This window comes from Ochotona princeps, chromosome 2 (assembly GCF_030435755.1).
Source record: "Ochotona princeps isolate mOchPri1 chromosome 2, mOchPri1.hap1, whole genome shotgun sequence".
Lineage (NCBI taxonomy): Eukaryota > Metazoa > Chordata > Mammalia > Lagomorpha > Ochotonidae > Ochotona > Ochotona princeps.
Window position 1 is genome coordinate 41,763,113 of NC_080833.1, and position 24,129 is coordinate 41,787,241.

A 24,129-nucleotide genomic window follows, 5' to 3' on the forward strand; every position below is an offset into this window, starting at 1 on the left:
AGGCGTAGCCCCGCCCCCTCAAGGCGTCCCTGCGTGACGCCACCACCCGGTGGCCCCGCCCAGCCCAGAGCGACGCACGGCGTGGCGGCGGCCATCGCGCACTTGCGGAAGTTCCTCAGGCCGTGAGAGGTTTCCGATTTCAAGATGGTCGCCTAAGTCGCCGGAAAGTCTTCTTCCGCCTGCCTTTGGACTCCTGTTTTTTTTTTTTTTCCCCTTTCTTTGTGTGAGTTTTGTCTGTGTGTTTAACCTGGTTGTGACGCCTTTTTAGCCCGACGGAAGGAGGGCTGAAGGCGTTCTAAAATGGCGAACCGTACGGTGAAGGATGCGCACAGCATCCATGGCACCAATCCTCAGTATCTTGTGGAGAAGATCATCCGGACGCGCATCTACGAGTCCAAGTACTGGAAAGAGGAGTGCTTCGGCCTTACAGGTGAACGGGAGCGCGCCGGCCTGGGCGCCCCGGGGCTGACGGGGCGGAGGGGCGGGAACGCCGCGGACGTTCAGAAGCTGGAGCCCGCTGCTGGCGCAGCCTGGGGCGCGTCCCGGGCACCCACAGATCCTACTCTGAAGGGTTTCTGGATTGGGTTCCCGGAGTCGTTCTAGATTTCAAGGTAGCTTGCTGGGTTCCAAGCACTGTGCAGCTGAGGACCCGTGGTGGTAACTCCTCGACCTTAGCTTCTGGAACTATTCCAAGAACTCAGACGCTGGAAACAAAAATTCTTGATCAGACCGTCCTTAAGTCTCAGTCGGTTCACTGTTTCCACGTTCGAGTCCTACTTTAAATGGCTGTACTTCAGAGACGCTTTCCAGGTAGCCTTCTGCTCTTAATTTTTTAATTCCGGGTTTAATTCAGCATCCCGCAGACTTTGGAGCTAGTCTCTTTAACCTTTCTTAGCCCTCTCTTTAGCTGGAAGTAGGAGCCTTGCCAGCTGTTTCCCCACTACCTGTGAGGACTGAGATGAAGTGACATGCTTGGAAGATTACGTGGCTTATAGTGACATTTCCGTGTGTATTGGTTACTGTCATCATTGTCATCGTTGGTGTTAACACTTGTTCTAATATTAAACTGCTAATGACTGGAGGAGTATCAAACTTGAACTAATGCCATTTCCACCCAGGAACGTCGTCGTCGTATTGTGCTCTTTTGAGATGTGCCGTTTCTTTTTGTTTTTAGCTGAACTGGTGGTGGATAAAGCCATGGAGCTAAGATTTGTGGGTGGTGTCTATGGCGGCAACATCAAGCCCACTCCCTTTCTGTGTTTAACCTTGAAGATGCTTCAGATACAGCCTGAGAAGGATATCATTGTAGAGTTTATCAAAAATGAAGATTTCAAGTGAGTGAAGTTATTAACTAACATAAAAAGTTCAGCGGTTCACAATTGGGCATTTGTTGGGAGATGTGACTGCAGCCTGTTTCAACATTTTTCATTTCCACACTAGGTTTTTGCTCTTTGAGGACCCAAGTTTGTGTTTTGTCTGTTCTGGTGTGTTAATCTGCTTCACTTTCTCAATCACAGCCGTCTTTCCCCCTTTTATAGAGTTTGATATTCCCCGAACATACATTAATTGGAAATATGAGCATAATATGCTGATTGGCGCTGGACACTCCCAAGTGCAGGAAACAATATAAGGTAGTAAGTAAGGTGTCAGATCTGGGTTCATGTTCAGACTGTCAGTAATTAACTGTAACCTTGGAGAAATTAATTTGAGAGTTGAACATGTTACACGAAAATGTATCAGCACAATGTCTGTTGCATGGTAAACACCTTACCGTGGATTAGCTGCTCTTAACTATTCCATCCCATCCTCCAGGAGCTCACAGAGCAGTGTGGTATTAGGTACTGTATGCTAAGCGCCTTCCATATAATTCATTTGACTTCCCAGCATGACTGTAAAATTATTATCCCTTTATTACAAAGTAGGTAACTGAAGCATAAAGAGATTAAATAATTTACCAAAAATCAAACAGTTGGTAAATGGCAAACATCACTTCAGAATTCATATACTTTGCTAAATTAGGCTGCTTCTGATGTAAAGAAGCCTGCTTGTTATCCAGGTGACGTTTGAGTAAGTAAGTTGATAAGAGCAGAAAAGGAAAAGAAAGCAATCTATCAGACTTGTTTTTAACCATTGTATGAGCATTTCTCTTTTAAATATTTAATTTTTATTCACAAGGCAGAGTTGGAGAGAGAGAGGAAAGTAAGGCAGGAGAGAGAGAGAGCGATCTTGCATCCACTGCTTCGCTCCCCAGATCCGAGGGCCAGAGCTGAGTTGGCCAGGAGCCAGGAACTGCTGCTGCTTTTTCTGCATGGGCGCAGGGCCCAAGCCTTTGCTGCACCCTCAACTGCTTTCTCAGGCACCTTACCAGGGAGCTGGATTGATTGTGGAGCAGCCAGGTCTCGAACCAGCACGCCTATGGGATGCTGTCATTTCAGACAGAGGCTACATCACACCACCAGCTTCTACAAACATTTCTTACTAAATACATCAGACCCAAAACGTAGGTAGCATTATCTCCATTTTACAAGAATTGAGAAAAACACATAACTTATTCATTGTTACAGAGTTAATAAATAAATCAAATTTTAAGCCATGACTTTGACTTCTTTTCAGAACCTACACTTTTATTAAATATGTCTATGTCTTCCATTAAATTTAGTATCTCATTTGATTCTTAGAATAATCCTGTAAGTCAAACACATCTTGTCCAGATTTTATAGGTGATACATTTGAAACTTGAAGACCAGGTACCAGGCCAGGCACAATAGCCTAGTGGCTAAAGTCCTCACCTTGCATGCACCAGGATCCCATATGGCTGCGGGTTTGTATCCCAGCTCCTCCACTTCCCATCCAGCTCCCTGCTTGTGGCCTGGGAAAGCAGTGGAGGACGGCCCAAAGCCTTGGGACCCTGTACCTGCATGGGAGACCTGGAAGTGGCTCCTGGCTCCTGGCTTCAGATTGGGTCAGCATTGTGGCTACTTGAGTGAACCAGTGGATGGAAAATCTTTCTCTCTGTTTCTCCTTCTCTCTAAATCTGAGTGTCAATAAAAAAAAGTAAATCTTCAAGAAAGAGAAAAAGACCATGTACCATGTTCTCATAGGCAGTAAGTGAAAGTGTAAATTTGAACCTGTGCGTCCATATTTTAGCCATCTGCTCCATGCTGTCTCCACAATGCAGCTTTAGCTCTCTGTCAAAATGAAAGAACATGATTCTCTGTTTCAGGAGAGTCGTAAAACTAAGGAACTTAGTTATATAATAATTAGTTATATAATAATTATTAAATGGTTGACCAGGGTGAGAAGGATCAAGATTTAGGGAAAATTGGTTGAATTCATTGCTTCCAAATTTGTTATTTCTTCTTGTTAAACTAAGGAAATTCTTAGCATAGGCTGTTGTTTCATTACCGTCTCTCTATTAGGTATGTTCGTATGTTGGGGGCACTGTACATGAGGCTGACGGGGACTGCAATTGATTGCTACAAGTACTTGGAGCCTTTGTACAATGACTATCGAAAAATCAAGAGCCAAAACCGGAATGGGGGTGAGTATGGTCCCAGGTCTGCGGCCTGTCATTCCTAAGCCAGTTTGTATTTCACCGGTGTCTAGCCTTGCGTTGTCACAAATGCTATGAATGCTTCTCTTCATTGTCATTGTCAGTGCTTTTATCCAAGTACTTTCCATCAGTCGTGGAGCGTATTCAGTGTGACTCCTGACTTCTCACTGACTGCATGCAGTCTGCCTCCATCTGCTGCTTCTCCCAGCTGCGTCCTGCATTAACCCATGCCTTATGTCATCCGCTTTCTCCACATGTGCTCCATTCCTCAAGAACTAGCTTTAAAATAAAACAAGGCTTACCTACATAAAAATCCTCCCAGTTTTTCATATATTACATCTTCATAGTTCTTTCTAGTTGCATCTTCTTTGAACTATATTCCACACGACCATTTTTAGACTATATTGTAAATATATCCTTACACAAGGGTTATAAATTTTTTTCAAAGATTTATTCATTTTTTATTACAGCCAGATATACAGAGAGGAGGAGAGACAGAGAGGAAGATCTTCCATCTGATGATTCACTTCCCAAGTGAGCCGCAACGGCCGGTGCTGAGCCGATCCGAAGCCGGGAACCAGGAACCTCTTCCAGGTCTCCCACGCGGGTGCAGTGTCTCAATGCATTGGGCCATCCTCAACTGCTTTCCCAGGCCACAAGCAGGGAGCTGGATGGGAAGTGGAGCTGCCGGGATTAGAACCGGCGCCCATATGGGATGCCGGGGCTTTCAAGGCGAGGACTTTAGCCACTAGGCCACGGTGCCGGGCCCAAGGGTTATAATTTAAAAAATATTTTTGTTTATTTTAAAATGTTATGGCACATTTTCAAATGGCCTGATAAAGTGTTAATTTTTTTTGTAATCTAAATCCTAGTTTGCTTAAGTTCATTTTTTTCTCTTTTAGAGTTTGAACTAATGCATGTAGATGAGTTTATTGATGAACTTCTCCACAGTGAGAGAGTCTGTGACATCATTCTGCCCCGGCTACAGGTAAGAGAAAATCTGTTACCAGAGTCACGCTTCCCCTGCAGTCACGCAGTCAAACACACAAACATTGAGCCATTGAGGCCCATGATCTTTTGAGTTCTCTGAATAAGTAGTCTTCATGTCTACGAGCAAGTGGATTAGGAATGAGAGAAACAGATAGTGTCTGAACAATAATGTTTTAAAAGCAAGTAGTTTACCATAAGGAAACTTTAAGATGTCATATAAAATATTTCATAGCTTGAGCAGTAGGTTTTACACTTTGTGTGCCTTTTTTGTTTACCGATACTCATGTACAAAGCCAGTATTATTATTATTATTTTTTAAATGTTTATTTATTTTAAAGGTAGAGTTATAGGGAGAGAAGGAAGGATTTTCAGCTGTTCACTACCAAATGGCCGTACAGCTGGGGTGAGGCCAGGAGCCATGAGTCTGAGTCTTCATTTGAGCCTCCCCTGTGGGTACAAGGGCCCAGTGTTTTTGGGTCATGTTGCGGTGCTTTTCTGGGTGCATAGCGGGGAGCTGGATCAGAAGTAGAGCAGCCAGGACTTGAATCAGCATCTGTGTGGGGTAGCAGCATTGTAGGTGGCAGCTTCACCCATCACAGAACCACAGCCCCAAAGCCAGGATTAAGACAGATAAAAAGATAAACAGGAGGAAAAATTGAGCCCACTAGTCATTAAAACTTCCCCTTTATCATTCTGCCTCTCTTGTCTAATGTTAAACGACAGGCAGATAGACAGAAGGAGATACAGAGAGAATCTTTTGTCTGCTGGTTCACTCCCCAAGTGGCCACAACAGCCAGAGCTGAGCTGATCCGAAACTAGGAGCCATGAGCCTCCTCTGGGTCTCCCACATGGGTGCAGGGCCCCAAGATTTTGGGCCATCCTCCACTGCTTTCCCAGGCCATTGGCAGGGATTTGGATGGGAGCAGGGCTGCCAGGATGGGATCCTGGCACATGCAAGGCAAGAACTTTAGCTACTAGGCTACCACTCTGGGCCCAAGATTTATTTGTTTTTATTTGAAAAGCAGATTAGAGAGAAGGAGAGAAAAAGAGCCTCCATCCTCTGGTTCATTCCCAAATGGCTGCAGCACCCATAACTGAGCTGATCTGAAGCTAGGAGTAGATTCTTGGTCTCCCACATGGATACAGAGTCTCAAGGCTTTAGGCCATTCACTGCTTTCTCAGGGCTATAGGCAGGGAGCTGCATCAGAAGTAGGAGCAGCTGGGACAGGAACCAGGGCCCATATGTGATGCCAGCACTGCAAGACATAGGATGAGAGAGTTGAACTGGCCCACAGTTTTGGTTCTTGTCCTACATAAAGTGATTGATACTCCAGTTACCGTATAAAATAAGATCAATTTAAGGGAACAATAGCCGTAGAAAATTAAGATTTTTTCTCTTCAGCTTTATATTTATGTTTGAAGGGGACATAAAAAAGTAGATTGCAAACATATTCAACTCCTTAAAATCTTGAACTGTCTGAAGTAAAATTGCCTTAGTTGTTATTTGTGGCTTTTCTGTCAGTCCTGGGGCTTCCTGACACAGAGCGATGACAGTGATCCTCCGAATCTTTCCGTCTTTTGTAGAAACGCTATGTGCTAGAGGAAGCTGAGCAGCTGGAGCCTCGAGTGAGTGCTCTTGAAGAGGACATGGATGACGTGGAATCCAGCGAAGAGGAGGAGGAAGAGGACGAGAAGGTGAGGCACCTAGAATTTAAGGACTGGGGAAGGGTGGCGACGAAGCCAGGAGTGCTGCTTTTTGTTTGTGTTCAGATTTCAGTAATTAAAACTACAGTAGTCCCTCATCAGAGCTATGAGCTTGAGTGCATTAGACTTTGAGTCATAGCTCTGCCATTAGTGACAATGTAAGCTTGTGCAAATTGTTTCATCCTCAATAAAGAGAGGATATTGATCATCTTTTCTCAAGACTATTGAGTAATAGGGGTGTGTGTGTGCATGTTCGTGTGTGCGCGCGCATGCAAAGCCCTTGCATGATACTGGTACGTTATTCTTGCTGCATAGATGGTACCCACTAAAGTAACAACATGGGTAAAACCTTTGGTAATTTTACCTACCTTATAGTATGAGACTAGTTTAGAGGAGAAAGTACCTATTGTGTATTTTATGTCTGAGGTGAGTTTGGGGTCTAATTCCATTTTCCTCAATAGAGATACCAGTGGGTCTGTTTTTAAAATTCCATTCTTTTCTCATAGATCTGTTACCATTGCTGCAGTAATTCAAACTTGCATGTACATGTATGTCTGTTTTTTATTATCTTTTCAGCTGGTTATTTTATTTATGTGCCAGTACCACACTGTCAAGAATGTATAGCTTTGTAAGTTGTCTTGATATTCATTAAGCAAGTGTTTCTTTACTTTGTTCTGTAGTAGCCTATTGAACCACTGTTCTTTTATATAGAATGGACCTAATTCACAAATTCAAAAAGAAACATGTTAGGATTTTGATAGACATTTTAATCTGATTAAATTTTGGGAAGAGTGTGACATTTATGAACATGACAAGTCTGCTTATGCCCATTTGTGATTTCCTATATACACTTACTGCATGTCTTCTTTTGGGTCCCTTTTAGCTTTTGTTGCTATTGTAAAAAAAAAAAAAAAGACTTCTAAGAAGTATTTGTTGTTAGTGTTTAGGAATTAACTAATCTTTGTAGATTTAGAGGGGAGACTTCCATGTCAACAGTCTTATCTGGAATAATATAGTTATTTCCCTTTCTAACCTTTATTCCCTTAATTTTTTGTCTTGAACTTACAATGTAGTGGGGAGTAGAAGTTAATGACCAAAGACATTTTTGTTTGCTCTATTTTGAAGGGATAGCTTTGACATTTCCTTAAGAAGTACATGGATACCTGCTAAAAGCATAGATTCTTAAAGATTATGAAAATGTGTATTCTCACTGAAATGCCTAAAAATTTGATGTTGTCAAGCAATAGGCCTGTATTTCTACTACATCAAATATTCAGACTAAACTGTGTGATAAAATTAATGTATTTTATAGATTAAAGAAAAAGTAGTCCACTTAAAAACGGCAATATTGTGCCAGGCCCTACCCAGAAGCAATAATTGATATCTCTGGAGGTAATGTGGGAGAGTTGAGAGCGGTAGCTGCTTTGTGGCTGGAAGCTGACTAACTCAGAGTACAAAAAGGACACAGGAAGGGGTAGAGAAAGGAAAAATGCTGCCTTAAGGATACTGAGAAAGTGAGGATGGAAGTGTAGCTCTAAGTCTACAAGCTTCCTGAGAACTAAGTACAAGAATTAACCAGAAAGCTAGAGAAGTAAACCAAAGCAAACAGTTTCCTTGTATTTTTAAAGGAAAATTTCTACCCATCTTCCAATTTGCAAAGATTATCAGCTATCCAGGTATCTCCTACTAATGATTTTGAAGCTGACCGCAGACAGCTTACAGTTCATAATAAAATTTACTGTCATGCTTCTCTGTATCATTCCTGCCTGGACCATCACCTGTATCCTCATTGCTTTCTTAATATCAAATATTCAGTGTACACATTTCCTTAGCTTTCTATAAATTTTAATTATTTGAGTTAGTATTCAGGGGCTTGTGCATGGTAATTAGTCTACAAGTTGCCTCCATCACTTTTTGCCTTTTTTTACATTTTTTGATTTGTTGGGGGAGAGGGTGTCTCCCTTGGAGTGGAGCAAAACCACTTCATAAGAGAGGTGCATACACTTTCTGAGATGTACAGAGTATGGCTTTCTCACTTTTACATTCCAGATCAATACTGAGCTCAAATAGAGATTGCAAAATGATATTTCAGTTCTGTCATTTCTTCATTTATTATCTAGAATACTCCTAAGGAAAAACCACCAAGATCAAAGTTTAGTTTAAGTACTAAGATACATTTATTTATTTTTAACTACCCATTAAAGAGCTTACTTCAAGGTAATGAACGTTTTTTCCTGGTAGCATTGTGAACTCATGGATTTTAATCAAATTTGACGTTTCAACCCATTGTTACCCTTGTTGATGCTGAGACTGTCCCATGTTTGGCAGGCATCATCAACATAACTTGAGACTAGCAACCATAGTAGTCTTTGATAGTTTTACTGCCTGCTCATACGAGTGCCAGTTACGTTTTAGATATTTCTACCCTAGATCTAGAATTAGTAATTTTCCAAGAAGCTCTTGGTTTCTTTTATAGGATATAGTATGGACACTGTGTGTGCTTATCACAACCAGGCCTTTAGAGTTGACAGAGCTAGGAGAAAATGGAGACAGGAGGGAGATACTGACGGGTGGGGAATAGGGATTTCCATCTGCTAGCTAACTCACAAATGGCTGGGCCGTATTGAAGCTGAGAGCCAGGAACTCCATCCAGTTCTCCCACATAGGTAGCAGAGCCCAAGCACTTCAATCATCCTTTGCTGCCTTCTCAAGCACATTAGCACATTAGCAGGAAGCAGAATTGGAAGTGGAGGAACCTAGACTTAAACTTGTACTCTGATAAGGGAGTCACTGGTGGCATGTTATTCGACTGGAGCAGATTGTCATCTCTAAAGGTCTTTCTTTTACAACAAAAATATAGCTTCTTGGGCCCAGTGTGGTAGCCTAGTAGCTAAAATCCTCGCCTTGCACGTGCCAGAATCTCATATGGGAACCAGTTTGTGTCCCAGGTGCCCCCACTTCCCATCTAGCTCCCTGCCTGTGGCCTGGGAAAGCAATGGGGAATGGCCCAAAGCTTGGGGACCCTGCACCCAAGTGGGAGACCCAGAAGAAGCTCCTGGCTCCTGGCTTCGGATCAACTCAGCTCAGCTCCGGCTGTTGTGGTCACTTTGGGGAGTGAACCAACAGATGGAAGATCCTTCTCTGTCTCTCCTCCTTTCTGTAAATTTAACGTTCCAATAAAAAGTGAATAAATAAATCTTAAAAAAAAAATAGAGCTTCTTGAGAGAGTCAGCACTTGCTACATTCAGAGTCCTAAATAATGCTAAGGTTATTGCAAATGCTGATTGTGTGTAGGGAGTTAGGATACCTTTCTCTTTCCCAGGTTCTCTCTGTTTTTTAAAATCACTGGGAGGTGAATTTTGGGAGCAGAAGGGGAGTGTTCCTAGGCTAGCTTTCTGTAAGCCTGTACCTCTCACTGACCCAACCATCTCCTTCCTAGTTGGAAAGAGTGCCATCCCCTGATCACCGCCGTCGAAGCTACCGAGACTTGGACAAACCCCGTCGGTCTCCTGCGCTGCGCTACAGGAGGAGCAGGAGTCGGTCTCCCAGAAGGTAAGGCTCTGGTCACTGGCCTCCTGAGGGAGACTTCGGCCAAGGCAGTCTAGAAGGTTAGCATTTCAAGGAAGGAAAAATGCCCAACTGGAGACCACTGGCAGTCACCACCTACCAAATTCTCAATAAAAGTAACCACTTATTTATTTATTAAGTGTGTTGTCAGTGATTTAAATTGGGCTTCAGTAGGCAGCTTTTTGAAGTATAAGTTATATTGGCTCCCTTACTTTACAGATAGCTGTAAATTAGCTGGTATAGGCTTGCTTAGCCAGTTGACTAGATATTTGTCTTCTCAGTACCTTTTAATCTCCAATAGGCTAAGTCAGGTATATTTTCATGGCAGTTGCAAAAAGTAAGAACAGGGAATGGTCCCCAACAGGCTAACCTTCTGTCCTGTGTTCCCAGCATTTAATGTGGACACAGGTTTGTGTCCCAGCTGCTCCACTTCCCATCCAGCTACCTGCTTATGGCTTGAGAAAGCAGTGCAGAATGGCCCAAAGCCTGGAACCCTGCATCCACATGAGAGACTGGGAAGGAGATCCTGGCCCCAGCTTCAACTCAGTTCTGGCTGGTGTGGCCGACCACTTAGGAAGTGAACAAATGTATGAACTCCTTCCCTCTCTATAAAATTTGCCATTTAGGTAATAAGTAAATCTTGCAAGCCTACTCAAACAAATGTTTCCCTAATTTCTGCTTGTGTCACATATGCAAATATCCCAATTGTCAAAGAAAATCATGTAACCAATCCTAGATTTATAGAGGGAGGGTGTTAAAAAAAAACTTGTGTATCACAGACATCAATAGAAAACTACGAGAAATAATAGTTGTATTTATGCTGCATCCATAACACTAACCTAGGTTCCCCTTTTCCTCTTTCCTCTACTAGACGGAGCCGATCTCCCAAACGGAGAAGGTAAGCCGTCAGTCATTTCTTGTGAAGGACAGTGTACTGGGGATGGGGTATTGGTAATATGCAAATACTGCCAGACACAGACAGTGGTCTGACCTGCTTTACTCCACAGCCCATCCCCTCGCCGAGAGAGGCATCGTAGCAAGAGTCCCAGACGTCATCGCAGCAGGTCTCGAGATCGGCGGCACAGATCCCGCTCCAAGTCCCCAGGTATAATATTTGGGCCTTTTGCCATTATTTAGCAGAAAAAAAAAATTGAAAGAATGTAAGAGGAGCATTTATAGCATGCAGCAGTATAGGGTTGCCTGACCATACTAATGTCTCATGGAAAAAGAACTGCACATTAAATTTGTGAATAGGGATCTATATTTTGATTCTCTCTTTCACAGATTTTGCTGATTTGATAATGGGCTTAACGGTCTAATCATACTAGTGGTAAAAATCTAGTATAATTTTTGTGAGGTTAATCACGACACCTCAAAGTTTTACAATTGCCTTCCCTGTCACATGTAAAACGATACACTTACTAGTTCACAAAGGTGTTAGCAAGAGGCGTCAGCAGCATAAGCCAAAAATATATTAAGCTAATGGGAGGATTAGTGGAGGTAAAATGACAGTTTCAGAATGAGTCAGACCCTCACTTGTCATTGGCATATTTTTTTCTAGGTCATCATCGTCACAGACACAGGAGCCACTCAAAGTCTCCTGAAAGGTATGGACAGAATTTTGTTTTCAGCTTTAAAAACTTAAAAAAATTATTTACTTAGAAAGAGTAACTTTCAATTAATAAACTTTCATTACAAACTCTTACTACCACAAACACTAATACTAGGTGGACAACTTTAACGTGTTGGGTAGTAATGCCTGAGTTGTTATAGACATAAAATACCACCGTGCATAGTTAATGAATAGTGCCGGCACACAACATGGGCCTTTACCTGCTGCTTAACATAATCATTTCTTTGTGGTACCATTTCAGATCTAAGAAAAGCCACAAGAAGAGCCGGCGAGGGAATGAGTAATGGATTCACTTTGGCTTCAAGTCCAAATGGCCTCTTCTGCTTGAGGACATTTGTCTATGCAGAAGAATTAAGACCTGTTCCCCAGGCAGCTAATAAGAATATTATCGTCTTTCTTATCAAGTTTCTCCATTTTTTTTTTTTTAATGAAAGTGGTGCTGAGTTTTGTATCTCTTTTTAAAACGATAGCAAACATCTTTAAGGGATGATAATATTTCTTTTTTAGGCATTTTAAAAAAGATATTATTTTATTTTTACTGGAAAGTCAGAGATACAGAGAGGAAGGTCTTCCATCTATCGATCCACTCCCCAAGCAGCCACAACGGCCGGAGCTGCACCAATCCGAAGCCAAGAACCTGGAGCCTCTTCTGGGTCTCCCATGTGGATGCAGGGTCCCAAGGGTTCAGGCTGTCCTCAGTTGCTTTCCCAGGCCACAAGCAGGGAGCTGGAAGGAAAGCAGGGCCACCGGGACTAGAACCAGTACCCTATGGGATCCTGGCATGTGCAAGGTGAGGACTTTAACTGCTAGGCTACTGCGCCATGCACAGATGATAATATTTCTTAAGGTCAGCTTGTACATTCATATTTAGTAGAATAGAGAATTTCTAGGAGTTGGTTATAACAAAACAGGCCACTTAGTGATTCTATCCTTTCCTGTTACCAAGCCCAGGATATCTCTTTTTTGTAGTTTATTTTTTGGTTTGTTGACTCATCAGAATTGCTTGGAGAATTCTAGAGTTGGCGCTCCAAGATCACATCAGAACGACAGCAGCTCCTTTCTTCTACTATCAGCAAGTAGTGGTGGACCTGCAAACTGACCAGCGACTTCTAAGAACAGCATGCTTATTCTGGATCATTTAATGTGTCGCTGAACAGTTTAAAGAGCAGTAGCATTTACTGTCCCATATAAAGCACGTGTTTGCAATGTCCTTTGTTCTTCCCCACAAGCCAGCATTCACGTGCTCTACCTTTATCCTATAAACATTAAAATTACCCATACCTCATCGTTAGCAGGAGGGCAATAATATTGAAGAAGACTTGACAGAAAATGTTAACTACTTATGATTTTTACCTGCACTGCTGGATAGTGATGCCATTCACAGATGTAAAAAATGCACCAGAAAGAGACAGTGCTTAGAGGGACAAGAAATGAGTCTTAGGGTAGACAATGAGCCATGAAGCCTGACTAGTTTTGAGAGGCTGTGGGATGCCATGCAGAAGTAATGGTGGCGTCCTGCAGCTGTAGTTAACCACAGCGAGAACTGCTCACCAGCTACCTTTAGGGTCCAGCCTCTTGGAAAATCCTGTCACAGGATAAACATTTTGTTGTTTACAATGAAGAGATTTTTGTAGAAATACGAGAAGTTTTTAATTTGTTTGAGCCTTCATATTCTTAATGCTTCCTTCTTATACTTATGTCTGAGTTAATAAACATTGTCCCTAAGAACTGTTATGGTTTACAATAGAGCTATCTATAGGAGTTCCATTTAACAGTATATATAAATATCTCTAATTCTGTTTAGAGTCCTAGCAGTTATTTCTTTACTAGGAAGAAAGAAATTCCTTTTGGCTTAAATGGCCTGTGAACAACCAACTTAGCATCAGTATATTGTTAAAAGTAAAAAATTTTGTAACTCTATTTTATAGTGGTAATGTCCTCACCCCACAAAAAAAGTAATAAATGAACCCAAACATAAATGTTAAAGGATACTTATTTACAAATAGTAAATCTGAGCAAAAAAATTGAGCATGAAGACCAACAGAGTGTTATTATATAGTCAGGACAATTTTAAAAGGTAGGACATGAATATCTGCATCATTTTGGTAAAGCAACAAAATCTCAGAAGAAATGGTGCATATGGACAAACTTTTCTGTCCTCTGTTAAGTGTAGGACAAGGCTTGGAGTGGTAACTTTATAAAGCTACCTTTATTTTGATGTTTAAAAGGCAGACATAGGATCTCCCAATTGCTAGTTCACTCCTCGCAAAGTCCACAACAGCAGGAACTTGAAACTTGCCATCATGGTCTCCTGCTTCGGTGGCAGAGACCCAAGCACTTGAGTTATCACCTGGAACTTCCCAGGATACACACTGAATATGAGGCTGCCATTGGATGCAGAGAAAACGCTCAAATCTAGGCGCCCCACTACGAGATGCTGGCATCCCAAGCAACATATTGGCTGCTGTCCCAAATAAATGCCCAACATGGTAGATTTAAAATGCTGTGATTGCAAACCAAATAAAGGATATTAGGTAGGTGTACAAAGATATTCACTGAAATTTCAAGAATTCTTAATTACAAAATAAATACATTGTGTATTTCCTACTAGATTAAATACCAGTGTCTACAGTGGGTACCTGTCTGATGGGCTGCAACTCCCACTGCTGAGCACGAGAACCAGAACTGGGGACAGGCCTGACAGGCACTGGTGACTGCCAGCATTAGTGTAGGATGGGTAGCAGGTTGGTTGGTTGAACTAGGCTTCCACACCCAATGATGTGTCCCAACTAAATGGGATGTGGGACACACCGGACCAGTCTGTTGCACATGTTGGCGAGCACAGGAACCAAGACTGGGGGTGGGCCTAGTGCGGATTACTGGAGTTGCTACTACTAGACTGCAGTGTGCTAGTGAACATGAGGGCTGAGTATGCAGTAGGCAGGGATGGGATGGGCCACAGCATGTGCTGATTTACATAAAGAGGCAAAGCTATAGACAGAAGCAACCCAGCAATTACAACTACCAGTGTGCGTAGGCTGATGTGGGTGATGGTTAGAACCAGTCCCTGTATTGGCAAGAGTACGGTCAGGCCCGAGATCACTTCAGATGAGGTTTCTTTCAGGATCCTCCCAACTGAACTGCTCCAACCTTGGGGGGAATTTCAGGAGCTGTGGTCTGACTGTTGAATGCATGTGTCAGACCTGGGCCGCCTCAATGGCTTAGATGGAGCAGTGGACAGCATACCCAGATGCACATGGAGGATATGGCAGTCCATTGGTGCCTGCAGAAGAAATCTGGTACCATAGCAGAAGACAGAACAAATTGGTAAACTACCCTGGCCAAGCATTGACAGCAAATATCTGGGCAAATGGAGGCTCTTGAGGTTGACTATGTCAGCCAGTGGACCTTGGAAGGTTCTATTCATCCTTGGTGCAGTGAGATCAACAGCATTTCAGCACTACAGGAACCATCTGAGCAGGACCCTTTTTTCATGATCCACATCGGGGACCCTGGGGTGACATCGAGTGGCCATTCCCCAATCCCGGGTGCTGGGGTGGGTGGGAGCTGGGTGCCTCATCTCCTTGTCTCCACCACCACCACCACCACCTTTCCTCAGACACAGAAGAAGGGGAGAACTTGGAAACAATGGTCTCATCTGCTTTCTCAGGACCTGAAACCCTTCCCACCTATCAACTATGTAAATATCACCAAATCAATAAATATCAGTTATAATACTGGGTACACATCACTGTTTTGAATCTTAGAAGCTTTTGGGTCCAGCACAATAGCCTGGTAGCTAAATCCACGCCTTGCACACCAGGGATCCCATATAGGCGCAGGTTCTAGTCCTGGCTGCTCCACTTTCCATCCAGCCTCCCAGACTGTGGCCTGGGAAAGCTGCAGAGAATGACCCAAAACCTTGGGACCCTGCACTCAAGTGGAGACCCGGAAGAAGCTTCAGATCAGCTCGGCTCCGGCCCTTGTGGCCATTTGGGAAATGTACCAGCAGATGGAAGATCTTTGTTTATGCACATCTGCCTTGCCAAGGGGGCAGAGGAGGAATCTATCCTAGATACTTTCAGCATACTGACGTGTGGAAAATCATGAGTGATTTTCCCTTTAGTTTCTCCCCTTCCCCAGGAACAAGAAGAAGAAATAGATAATTTGGAGGAACGAATTCACTCAATTTTCCCTAAACCTTGATCCTTCCCTCCCTGATCACCCATTTAATCATTAGTAAAAAAAATAAAATTTTGGGCCCAGTGGCGTGGCCTAGCGGCTAAAGTCCTCACCTTGAATGCGCCAGGATCCCATATGGGTGCCGGTTCTAATCCCGGCAGCTCCACTTCCCATCCAGCTCCCTGCTTGTGGCCTGGGAAAGCAGTCGAGGACGGCCCAAAGCTTTGGGACCCTGCACCCGTGTGGGAGACCCGGAAGAGGTTCCTGGTTCCCGGCTTCGGATCGGCGCAGCACTGGCCATTGCGGCTCACTTGGGGAATGAATCATTGGACAGAAGATCTTCCTCTCTGTTTCTCCTCCTCTCTGTATATCCGGCTTTCCAATAATAATAATAAATAGAACTTTTAAAAAAAATAAAAATTTAAAAAGCTTTCAACAGAGTACAACATGCCAAAGTCTAATAAACCAAAGTGATACTGTGGTGTCAATCCTTCAGATTTATAGATACCACCATCTGTTTAACCTGAGCAAAAAAACAATTCAAGTGCACATGCTGAAGGGATTATAAAGCATGAAAAGACAGCAAGATTTTTGGAGCTTAAATAATGATGGCTTTATTCAGTCTTACTAGGAACCAGAAGATAGCAAGGCACAGAGAAAATAAACAACATAAAAATGGAAAGTACAGAGACAGGGTGGATGTTGCAGTACAGCATGTTAAGCTGCCACCTGCAATGCTGGCATCCCATACAGGCACTGGTTCAAATCCTGGTTGTGCTAATGGTGACCCAGCTCTCTGCTGATGATCTAGGAAAGAGATGGCGCATATTGTTTGAGCTCTTATCACCTACAAAGGAGACCCAGATAAAGCGCCTGTCTTTGGCCTTGCCAACCCCCAGCAGTTGCAGCCACTTGGGGGTGAACTCTTTCTCCTCCTTTGAAAAAGCCTCAAACAAACAACAAGAAAACCCCAGCACATTAAAGAAAAATAACCAAGAAATAAGTTGGCTAAAAAGACAAAAGAATCTTACCAGAAATCAGGCACAGAAATGAAAGCATAATAATAATAAAAAGGAAAATGGTCTCAGATCTTAAGCTAGGAAATGTAGTAAAGCAAAAGACCCCAAAGATCCAAGGGGAGAAAAATGTACCAGGAATTTTCTACTCTGTCCAGATGTCAAAAACAAACGCAATGGACATTCTTAGGCCTATGAGAAAAGTACAATAACCTGTGGAGGAGAACGGTGTGATGATAAAATTTGCAACAAATCAAATGAATCTAATTATGACTCAGAAAAAAATCAGTAAAAGGAGTGTTAGGTGCACTACAAAAACCTTAAAAGCCCAGGAAATTAAAGGTTAAAATTCAACAGTGTTTTAACAGCATTATAACCGCTACCTACAGGGAAGTAACCAGAAGAATCTTCTTGAGATTTATTTTCATTTGAAATGCAGTTTTTACAGAGGAGAGCTGGAGGTTTTCTATCTGCTGGATCCCTCCCCAAATGGCCACAATGGCCACAGCTCCTCTGGGTCTCGCCCATGGGTGCAAGGACCCAGGAACTTGGGCCATCGTCTGCTGTTTTCCCAGGCCATAAGCAGAGAGCTGGATGGGAAGTGGAGTAGCTGGGACATGAACTGGCAGCAGCCCCACAGGGTAGCAGCCCGCTCAGCTATCATGCCGGCCCCAGAAGAGCAGCTTTTCTTGTGGGCTTGTTCCGTTCTCCATAGCATGAATGACATGAATCTTTTAACATGCATGGCCAGCACTGTGCAGTGCATTAAGCTGCTGCTTGCGGCACCGAGTTCTAACTGCTCTACTTCTGCTCCAGCACCCTGTGCCTAGAAAAACAGCAATAATGACCCATGGACCTGGACTCCTGCCCCTCCTGGCTTCAGTCTGTCCTCAGTCTACCAGTCGTGTTCATCTGGGGAGCAAAGCAGCGAAGGAAATCTCCCACACACACACACTGGCTTGCTCTGTCATTCTCCCTTTCAAGTAAATCATACGTAAAGCCAGAGAAAGAAACTCCCTCCAGGTCCTCTTTAGTTTTCTAAAATTGACCATAATTTTAAAAGGAAACTTAACTCATGTAAAACAAAAACAGTATAGTTGAGGATATTTTCAGTTTCATTTCCCTCTATTAAATCCAAGTGAAACTGATTGGCTATATTAAATTTAGCAGCTACATTAAATTTAGCAACTGAGTCCAGTTTGGTAAAGTACTCTTTATAGATGTGTAAGAATGAGGTTTACCAAGCATTGGCTGCTTATTTCTGATTGGCAGACTTGCTTTTCGTATATTGTTCTTTTATATTACTTCTTTGTTTTAAATAAACAATTTAATGATTTTTTAAAAAAATACTATTGGAAAGTCAGACATACAGAGAAGATTTTCAGTCCATTAATTCACTCCCGAAATAACCGCAATGGCCAGAGCCGAGATGATCTGAAGCCAGGAGCCAGGAGCCTCTTCAGGTCTCCCACACAGGTGCAGGGTCCCAAGTCTTTGGGCCATCCTCAACTGCTTTCCCAGGCCACAAGCAGGGAGCTGGATGAGAAGCGGGGCCGCTGGGATTAGAACTGGTACCCATGTGGAATCCTAGTGTGTTCAAGGCGAGGTCTTTAGCCTACCACACCAAATAAACATTTTTTATAAGGAAAAAGTTAATGGAATTTAAAATTTCCTTTAAGCGTAGTACCACATTGTGTATCTCATGTGTAGGAACCAGAAGTTGATAACCAGTCTCTGGAAAGCAGCTTAGTGATAACACACAGGAACTTTAAAACTCTTACCCTTTTGCCCAAAGATCCCATTTATGGGACTTCATACTTCTATAATAATTAAATATACATACCAATAGCTTTATCATATCATTTTACAGATATTTTGAGAAAACATCCACAATAGAATTGAACAGATTATATAATGTGCCTTTAATAATACAATTTCTGCAAAAACTAAATGGCAAGGAAAATATCAAATTCCATGGCATTAACCATTATACAAAATATCGCAAAACAATATCATCTTAGTTATGTATTCTTTGGGATAGCCACCTGTGATGCCATTATCCATCTGAGGGCCGGTTCAAGTCCCAGCTGCTCCACTTTCAGCTGAGCTCCTTGCTAATGTTTCTGTGGAAGCAGTGGAAGGTGGCTAATTGCTTGGGCCCCTAAGCCCAAATGACAGACCAAGAAGAAGCTCCTGACTCCCAATTTCAAACTGGTCCAGCTCCAGCCACTGCAGCCATTTGGGAAATGAACAGTGGACTGAAGACGCCTCTATATAACTGCCTTTCAAAAAACCTTTTTTAAAAAGGATTTATTCTTTGCCTAAGATTTAACTTTTTATACTTTTTACTTGTTCTGCAATGAATCTGTGTGATCATAATCAACTCTGCAAATTTGTCCAAACTACTACATAAATTACAGACTCAGATTATTCTGGTTTTCAATCTGGAACCATTTTGTTGGTCACAGCTGACAGTTACTAAAAAGGGGGCACATGAAATGCTGAAAATCACTATACTTAATGCTGTCATGTAAATGATGCTTCCGTATCCTATTAATGGCTTTTACACTGCTTTTGAAAGGCTGAGCTGGGCCATTCTCTGTTGTGTACTATCTTTAAAGAAAAGTTCAAATATACACAAATATGGGAGAACAATAAAACAAAAATCCCTTCACACCTCATTACATTTTCTCCAAGACCTGAAAAGAAATCACATTTGAACAATGAAACAACACGGAATGCTCCTATTCCTTTTTTATTTTTAAGATTTATTTATTTGTTTATTTTTATTGGAAAAGCAGATTTACAGAGAGAGGGAGAGACAGAGAAAGATTTTCTGTCCACTGATTCACTCCCCAAGTGGCCACACTGGCCGGAGCTGAACCAATCTAAAGCCAGGAGCCAGGAGCTTCCTCTAGGTCTCCCATGTGACTGCAGGGTCCCAAGGTTTTGGGGCATCCTCCACTGCTTTCCTCCAGGCCACCATCAAGGAGCTGGATTGAAAGCAAAATAGATAGGACATAAACCAGCACTCACATTGTATTCTGGCACATGCAAACTGAGAATTAAGCCTCTAGGCCATCCTCCCAGGCTGCAAATTCCTATTTTCACACAAAAGCATACATTAAAAAAGCAAATGAGCAACTATTTGGCATGACAGCTCAACTGGCTAATCCTCCACCTACAAGTGCCCACATCCCATATGAGCACTACTTTGTGTCCTGAATACTCCACTTCCCAACCAGCTCCCTTCTTACAGCCTGGGAAAGTAGCAGAGTATGGCTCAAAGTCTTGGGACCCTGTAGCCTAAGGAAGACCTAGAAGAAGCTCCTGCCTCTGGAACAGCTCACTCCAGCCTAGTGTCAGCTAGTGTGGACATTTGGAAAGTAATCCAGTTGATGGGACTTTTCTTTGGATCCAGCTTTTAATTTTTTAAAAAGATTTATTTATTTTATTGCAAAGTCAGATATACAGAGAGGAGGACAGACAGGAAGATCTTCCATCCACTGATTCACTCCCCAAGTGACCGCAACTGCCAGAGCTGCACCGATCTGAAGCCAGGAGCCAGGAGCTTCTTTGGGATCCCAGTGCATTCAAGGCGAGGACTCCAGCCACCAGGCCACCGTGCCAGGCCCTGTATCTAGCATTTTAAAGACTTATTTTATTTATTATAATTGTAAAGGCAAAGTTAGAAGAAGAGAGAGAGCTCCCATCTATTGGTTCACTCCCCTAATGGCCACAACATACAGAACTGAGCCAATCCAAAACCAGGAACCTAGAGCTTTTTCTGAATCTCAGGCAGATACATGATCTAAAGACTGGGTCATCCTCTGCTGCTTCCCCAGGCACATTAGCCGGGTAGCTACAAACAAGCAGATGACCATATGGAATACTGACCCCTCTCTATTTTAAAGAAATTAAAGGTTATTCTAAAATGACAGAAACCAACTCTTGCATCTTTTCTTTCTCTTGATTGTACGAAGAAGCCATACGAAGAAACTAACCCCACCACGTTTGCACAGTGTGAACCTGCTTAATGATTCCTTTCTCAGAAGTTGCCCTACCATAAATGCTCCAGGACTGAACTTCCAACAGCCTGGAGCACAAGCACTGCTGTAATGAATGTCTCAGCAGGACAGCCTTCCAGAGGGCTCCTCATTCTGGCTGCGCAGAAAGGCCCCTCAGTCAAAACAATTTGTTCTTGACACAATAATTCTGATGTTAACCTGTATAAAAATCACACAAAACACTAAAGGGATAGGCACTGTGACCCAGCATGCCAGACCACCGCTTGGGAAGTCTGCATTCCCAGGAGAGCCCAGTTCCAGCCACTCGGGCTTCACTCCCTGCTAATGCACGGTGTAAGCTGTGAATGATGAATGCTGACTCAAAGAGTTTGAGTTTTTGCATCTCATGTGGGAAACTGAGATGGGTTCTCTGGTTCCTGGCTGGCCCAGTCTAGCTATTACGGTTATCTGTGGCATGAGCCAGCAGATGGAAGATTCTCTCTCTCTCTCTCTCTCTTCTTACAACCTCCTCCTGTTGTTCTGCCTTTCAAATTTGAAAGTCTTCCTTAAAACCTTTCCCAAGAACTGTCTGGATTTATATCCCAACAGTAGACACATTGCCTTTGGATCCACTTTATTGCTCTTCAGTTTTCACTTTCAATGATAAAATGGAGCTTCTCTCCAGGGAGGTTCACACTGGTGTTTAGAACCAGGGATTTTATACTCAGTAGTTGTTCCGACGCCAAGGCAGACTAGACTAATTAAAGGTCTGTACAGACTGGATCAGTCACAAATTTACCAAATCAAGAATTCCAGATAGTGTTCCAACCTGTACCTACAGATTATGAACAATAAGGTGGATAACCACCAAAACTTCATAAATTGCATGTTGTTACAATAAAAAGCACAAAAAGATATCAGCATCAATAAAAATACATACCCCTCAGGGTCACAAAAATAACCCCCTTCAGTGAATGCAGAACTTACAATGGTTATACATTTGGTAAGAATCAAATCCTTGAAGCTACCTTAGAAAAGGGGGAAAAAATAAAGAAAAATGGAAATAGAACCTGCTTGTACCAACCTCATATGGGTATTGTCAAGACCAATAAAACAAAGCACATAAAAACTTCCTTAACATGGGGGCATGAGCCCTGGTAGTAGAGAACAGTAGTTAAGATGATTACATCCCATATCAAGGTACATGTGTTAAATACCCAGCTCCATCCAGCTCCTAACTCCAGCAAACTGCTAATGCAGATCTGGGGAGGCAGCGGTGATGGCTCCAGTGTCCCATTTATGTTGAATACCTGTTTGTGCTGTTCCTGGATCCAGCACACCCCTGCCCCCGCCACCGCCAGGCACTTGGGAAGTGAACCACCGGATGTGGCTGGTGACAACATTGCCTCTCTGTCTCTGCCTCTCTCTCTCTGCTACACAGAAAAGAAACAGAGAAAGAAGAACAGAACCCTAAGCTGATTTAGAATACTCTATCTAATAAGAGTGAAAGGAATCTATAGATCATGACATTACTTTTTCATCATCTAAACAACTACATGAGTTAACCAAATTCAACCCTTAAAAAATTAACTTCAAATAGAATTACTCGAAATGCAGACAAAAGCAATATTCTGTTCAAATATGAATATGTTCCACATACAACTATGTAAAAGAAAAAATTGTGAATCTCCATGTTGTAATTTTATTTTATTTTTTTGTTTTATTTTTCACCTTTTAAAAATTTTTTGGCACTACAAGGTTCTGTAAAGAATAGAAGTGACAAATTTAAAACACATGAAATTCTTTCCTAATTCTTAAGAACAATATATATAAAGTCTGAAGCAACCGAAGTATCAATACAGCTAATAGAAAATAAAGAATGTAATTTTTTAAATTCTCTCTTTATACAATTCATCAAGATTAAACAAAACATAAAATTCCCTTAAAAATAGGGTAATAAAATAGATGAAATTTGTATCACTCAATTTAGTGATACCAGTAAAAACTATAGTTCATATTTATATACAAATATTACAGTCTTTAAAAACAGTCAGTCAGAATTTAAATAAGCTATCTAAGTGTGTTAAAATTTTAAATCAGGACCTGATTTGTTTTGCTTTCCATTAAATGTCACTTTTTCTGCTGAGTGTAACTGACACTGAGGTACGGATACCCTTGAGACAGCAGGACTGGCTGGTTGCTGTGCGTCGGTAGACCAGCTGAAAGAAAACGCACTCGCATTACTCCGACACGTTTCCTCTCGGTGGGTGGGGACAACGCTCTCTACACCGACGGGCGGCACATCTGTCTGTTGGACACAACACAGACAGGAAACTGAAAGGCTTATGCCTATTCATCTGACAATTCCTTAAAATTAACTTGTAGTTAGTTCTTTTTCTCTATTTACATAACAGAAGACAGAGAGGGGAGAAGAGTGCCATCAAAGGAAGGGGAGGAGACAAAGGGAAAGTAGGGAGGAGTCCAGGGAAGAACCCCAGCACAGGCCAGCCCCACCCCTCCCGCAGGGCTGAGGAGCATTCAACAAATTCCCCCAGACCAGTATGCTTAGCTGACACTAAGAGCAGGGGCTCCCTCTGAAGGGATTACTGCATTCGTCACTGCTCCCCCTTTTCCCTCTGCCTTTTCCTGAACTTTTACTTTAATTCTAAATCTCCAGTATTCTAAAATCCCAAGCTAACCAGGTATTAAAGTCCAAACTTTTTTTTTTTTTTTTTTTTTTGGCCTGTTGGGACAAACATCTTTGAAACAAGTAAGTTAGATAAAACACTTCAATTTTCCTGGAGTTCTCAATATTATTGCTGGTACAATAGCAGCAGCATGTTATAATAAATTCTACCGTGATTCAATACAATTTTACTAAATAAATCTATTTCTGTGTACTTCAAAAACTTCTATTAGACTCCTACTACTTACTAAACCAAGTCCAAATTCCATAATCGCTATCATCAGCTTACACTCTCTAGTCATACTGCCTACGTATCTTTCCCGTAACCTCCAATCCCCTAATTCTGTTACTGTCTTTCCTTCCTCATTAGCTCAAGCAAACCCCAGTGACTGCATGTTAGCCACTCAGCTAGAAACAATACCCCTCCCCTTTAATCTCTAAAAAATCACTTGGGGAAAAATTCAGGATGCATTACAAGTGTCAAAAGCATGCATATGATCTCTAGTTTCTAATTCTTACTCTCTCTGCTGAGGCAACAATAACTGATGTCTCTAAATTCGCGGCGCTGGTGTTGTGGCATATAAGGTTAAGCCTCTGTCAGTGATGCCAGCGACACATACTGGTGATGGGTCCTGTTCTGGTTGCTCCACTGCCTATCCAGATCCCTCCTAACACATCTGGGAAAGCAATAGAATACAGCCCATATGTTTGGGTCTCTGCCACCACGTGGACAGCCCAGATAAAGCTCCTGGCTACGGGCTTCAACCTGGTCCAGAACTGGCCGTCATACC

At 42.4% G+C, this 24,129-nt stretch overlaps 2 protein-coding genes across 8 annotated transcripts in view; one reads left to right on the forward strand and one right to left on the reverse strand.

Annotated features, from left to right (window-relative positions):
- Window positions 1-134: 134 nt before the first annotated feature.
- Window positions 135-11,851, forward strand: PRPF38A (pre-mRNA processing factor 38A). The gene is made up of 10 exons (XM_004588676.3): window positions 135-430; window positions 1,175-1,334; window positions 3,420-3,541; window positions 4,456-4,541; window positions 6,128-6,238; window positions 9,687-9,799; window positions 10,686-10,712; window positions 10,822-10,919; window positions 11,376-11,421; window positions 11,689-11,851. Exons 1-10 carry the CDS (start codon window positions 301-303, stop codon window positions 11,729-11,731), a joined length of 936 nt encoding a protein of 311 aa, XP_004588733.1. The 5' UTR covers window positions 135-300; the 3' UTR covers window positions 11,732-11,851.
- Window positions 11,852-22,225: 10,374 nt separating this feature from the next.
- The window catches only part of TUT4 (terminal uridylyl transferase 4), a 125,979-nt gene continuing 124,075 nt past the window's right edge, over window positions 22,226-24,129 (reverse strand). For 4 of the 7 annotated variants that reach the window (XM_058655132.1, XM_058655119.1, XM_058655139.1 and 1 more), the window contains exon 30: window positions 22,226-22,871. In XM_058655132.1, coding sequence (XP_058511115.1) covers window positions 22,783-22,871 — 89 coding nt within the window. In that variant the 3' untranslated portion in view covers window positions 22,226-22,782. Of the gene's footprint in view, window positions 22,961-24,129 lie in introns of all 7 variants that reach the window. The other 3 variants (XM_036494306.2, XM_036494305.2, XM_004588677.3) reach the window with 1 other exon arrangement.

Excerpts from the sequence above, each read along its gene's own strand:
- PRPF38A (XM_004588676.3), top strand. The coding sequence starts at position 301 with ATGGCGAACCGTACGGTGAAGGATGCGCACAGCATCCATGGCACCAAT. Across the intron at positions 6,239-9,686 it reads AGGAGGAAGAGGACGAGAAG|TTGGAAAGAGTGCCATCCCC; the intron begins GTGAGGCACCTA and ends TCTCCTTCCTAG. Across the intron at positions 10,713-10,821 it reads CGATCTCCCAAACGGAGAAG|CCCATCCCCTCGCCGAGAGA; the intron begins GTAAGCCGTCAG and ends TTTACTCCACAG.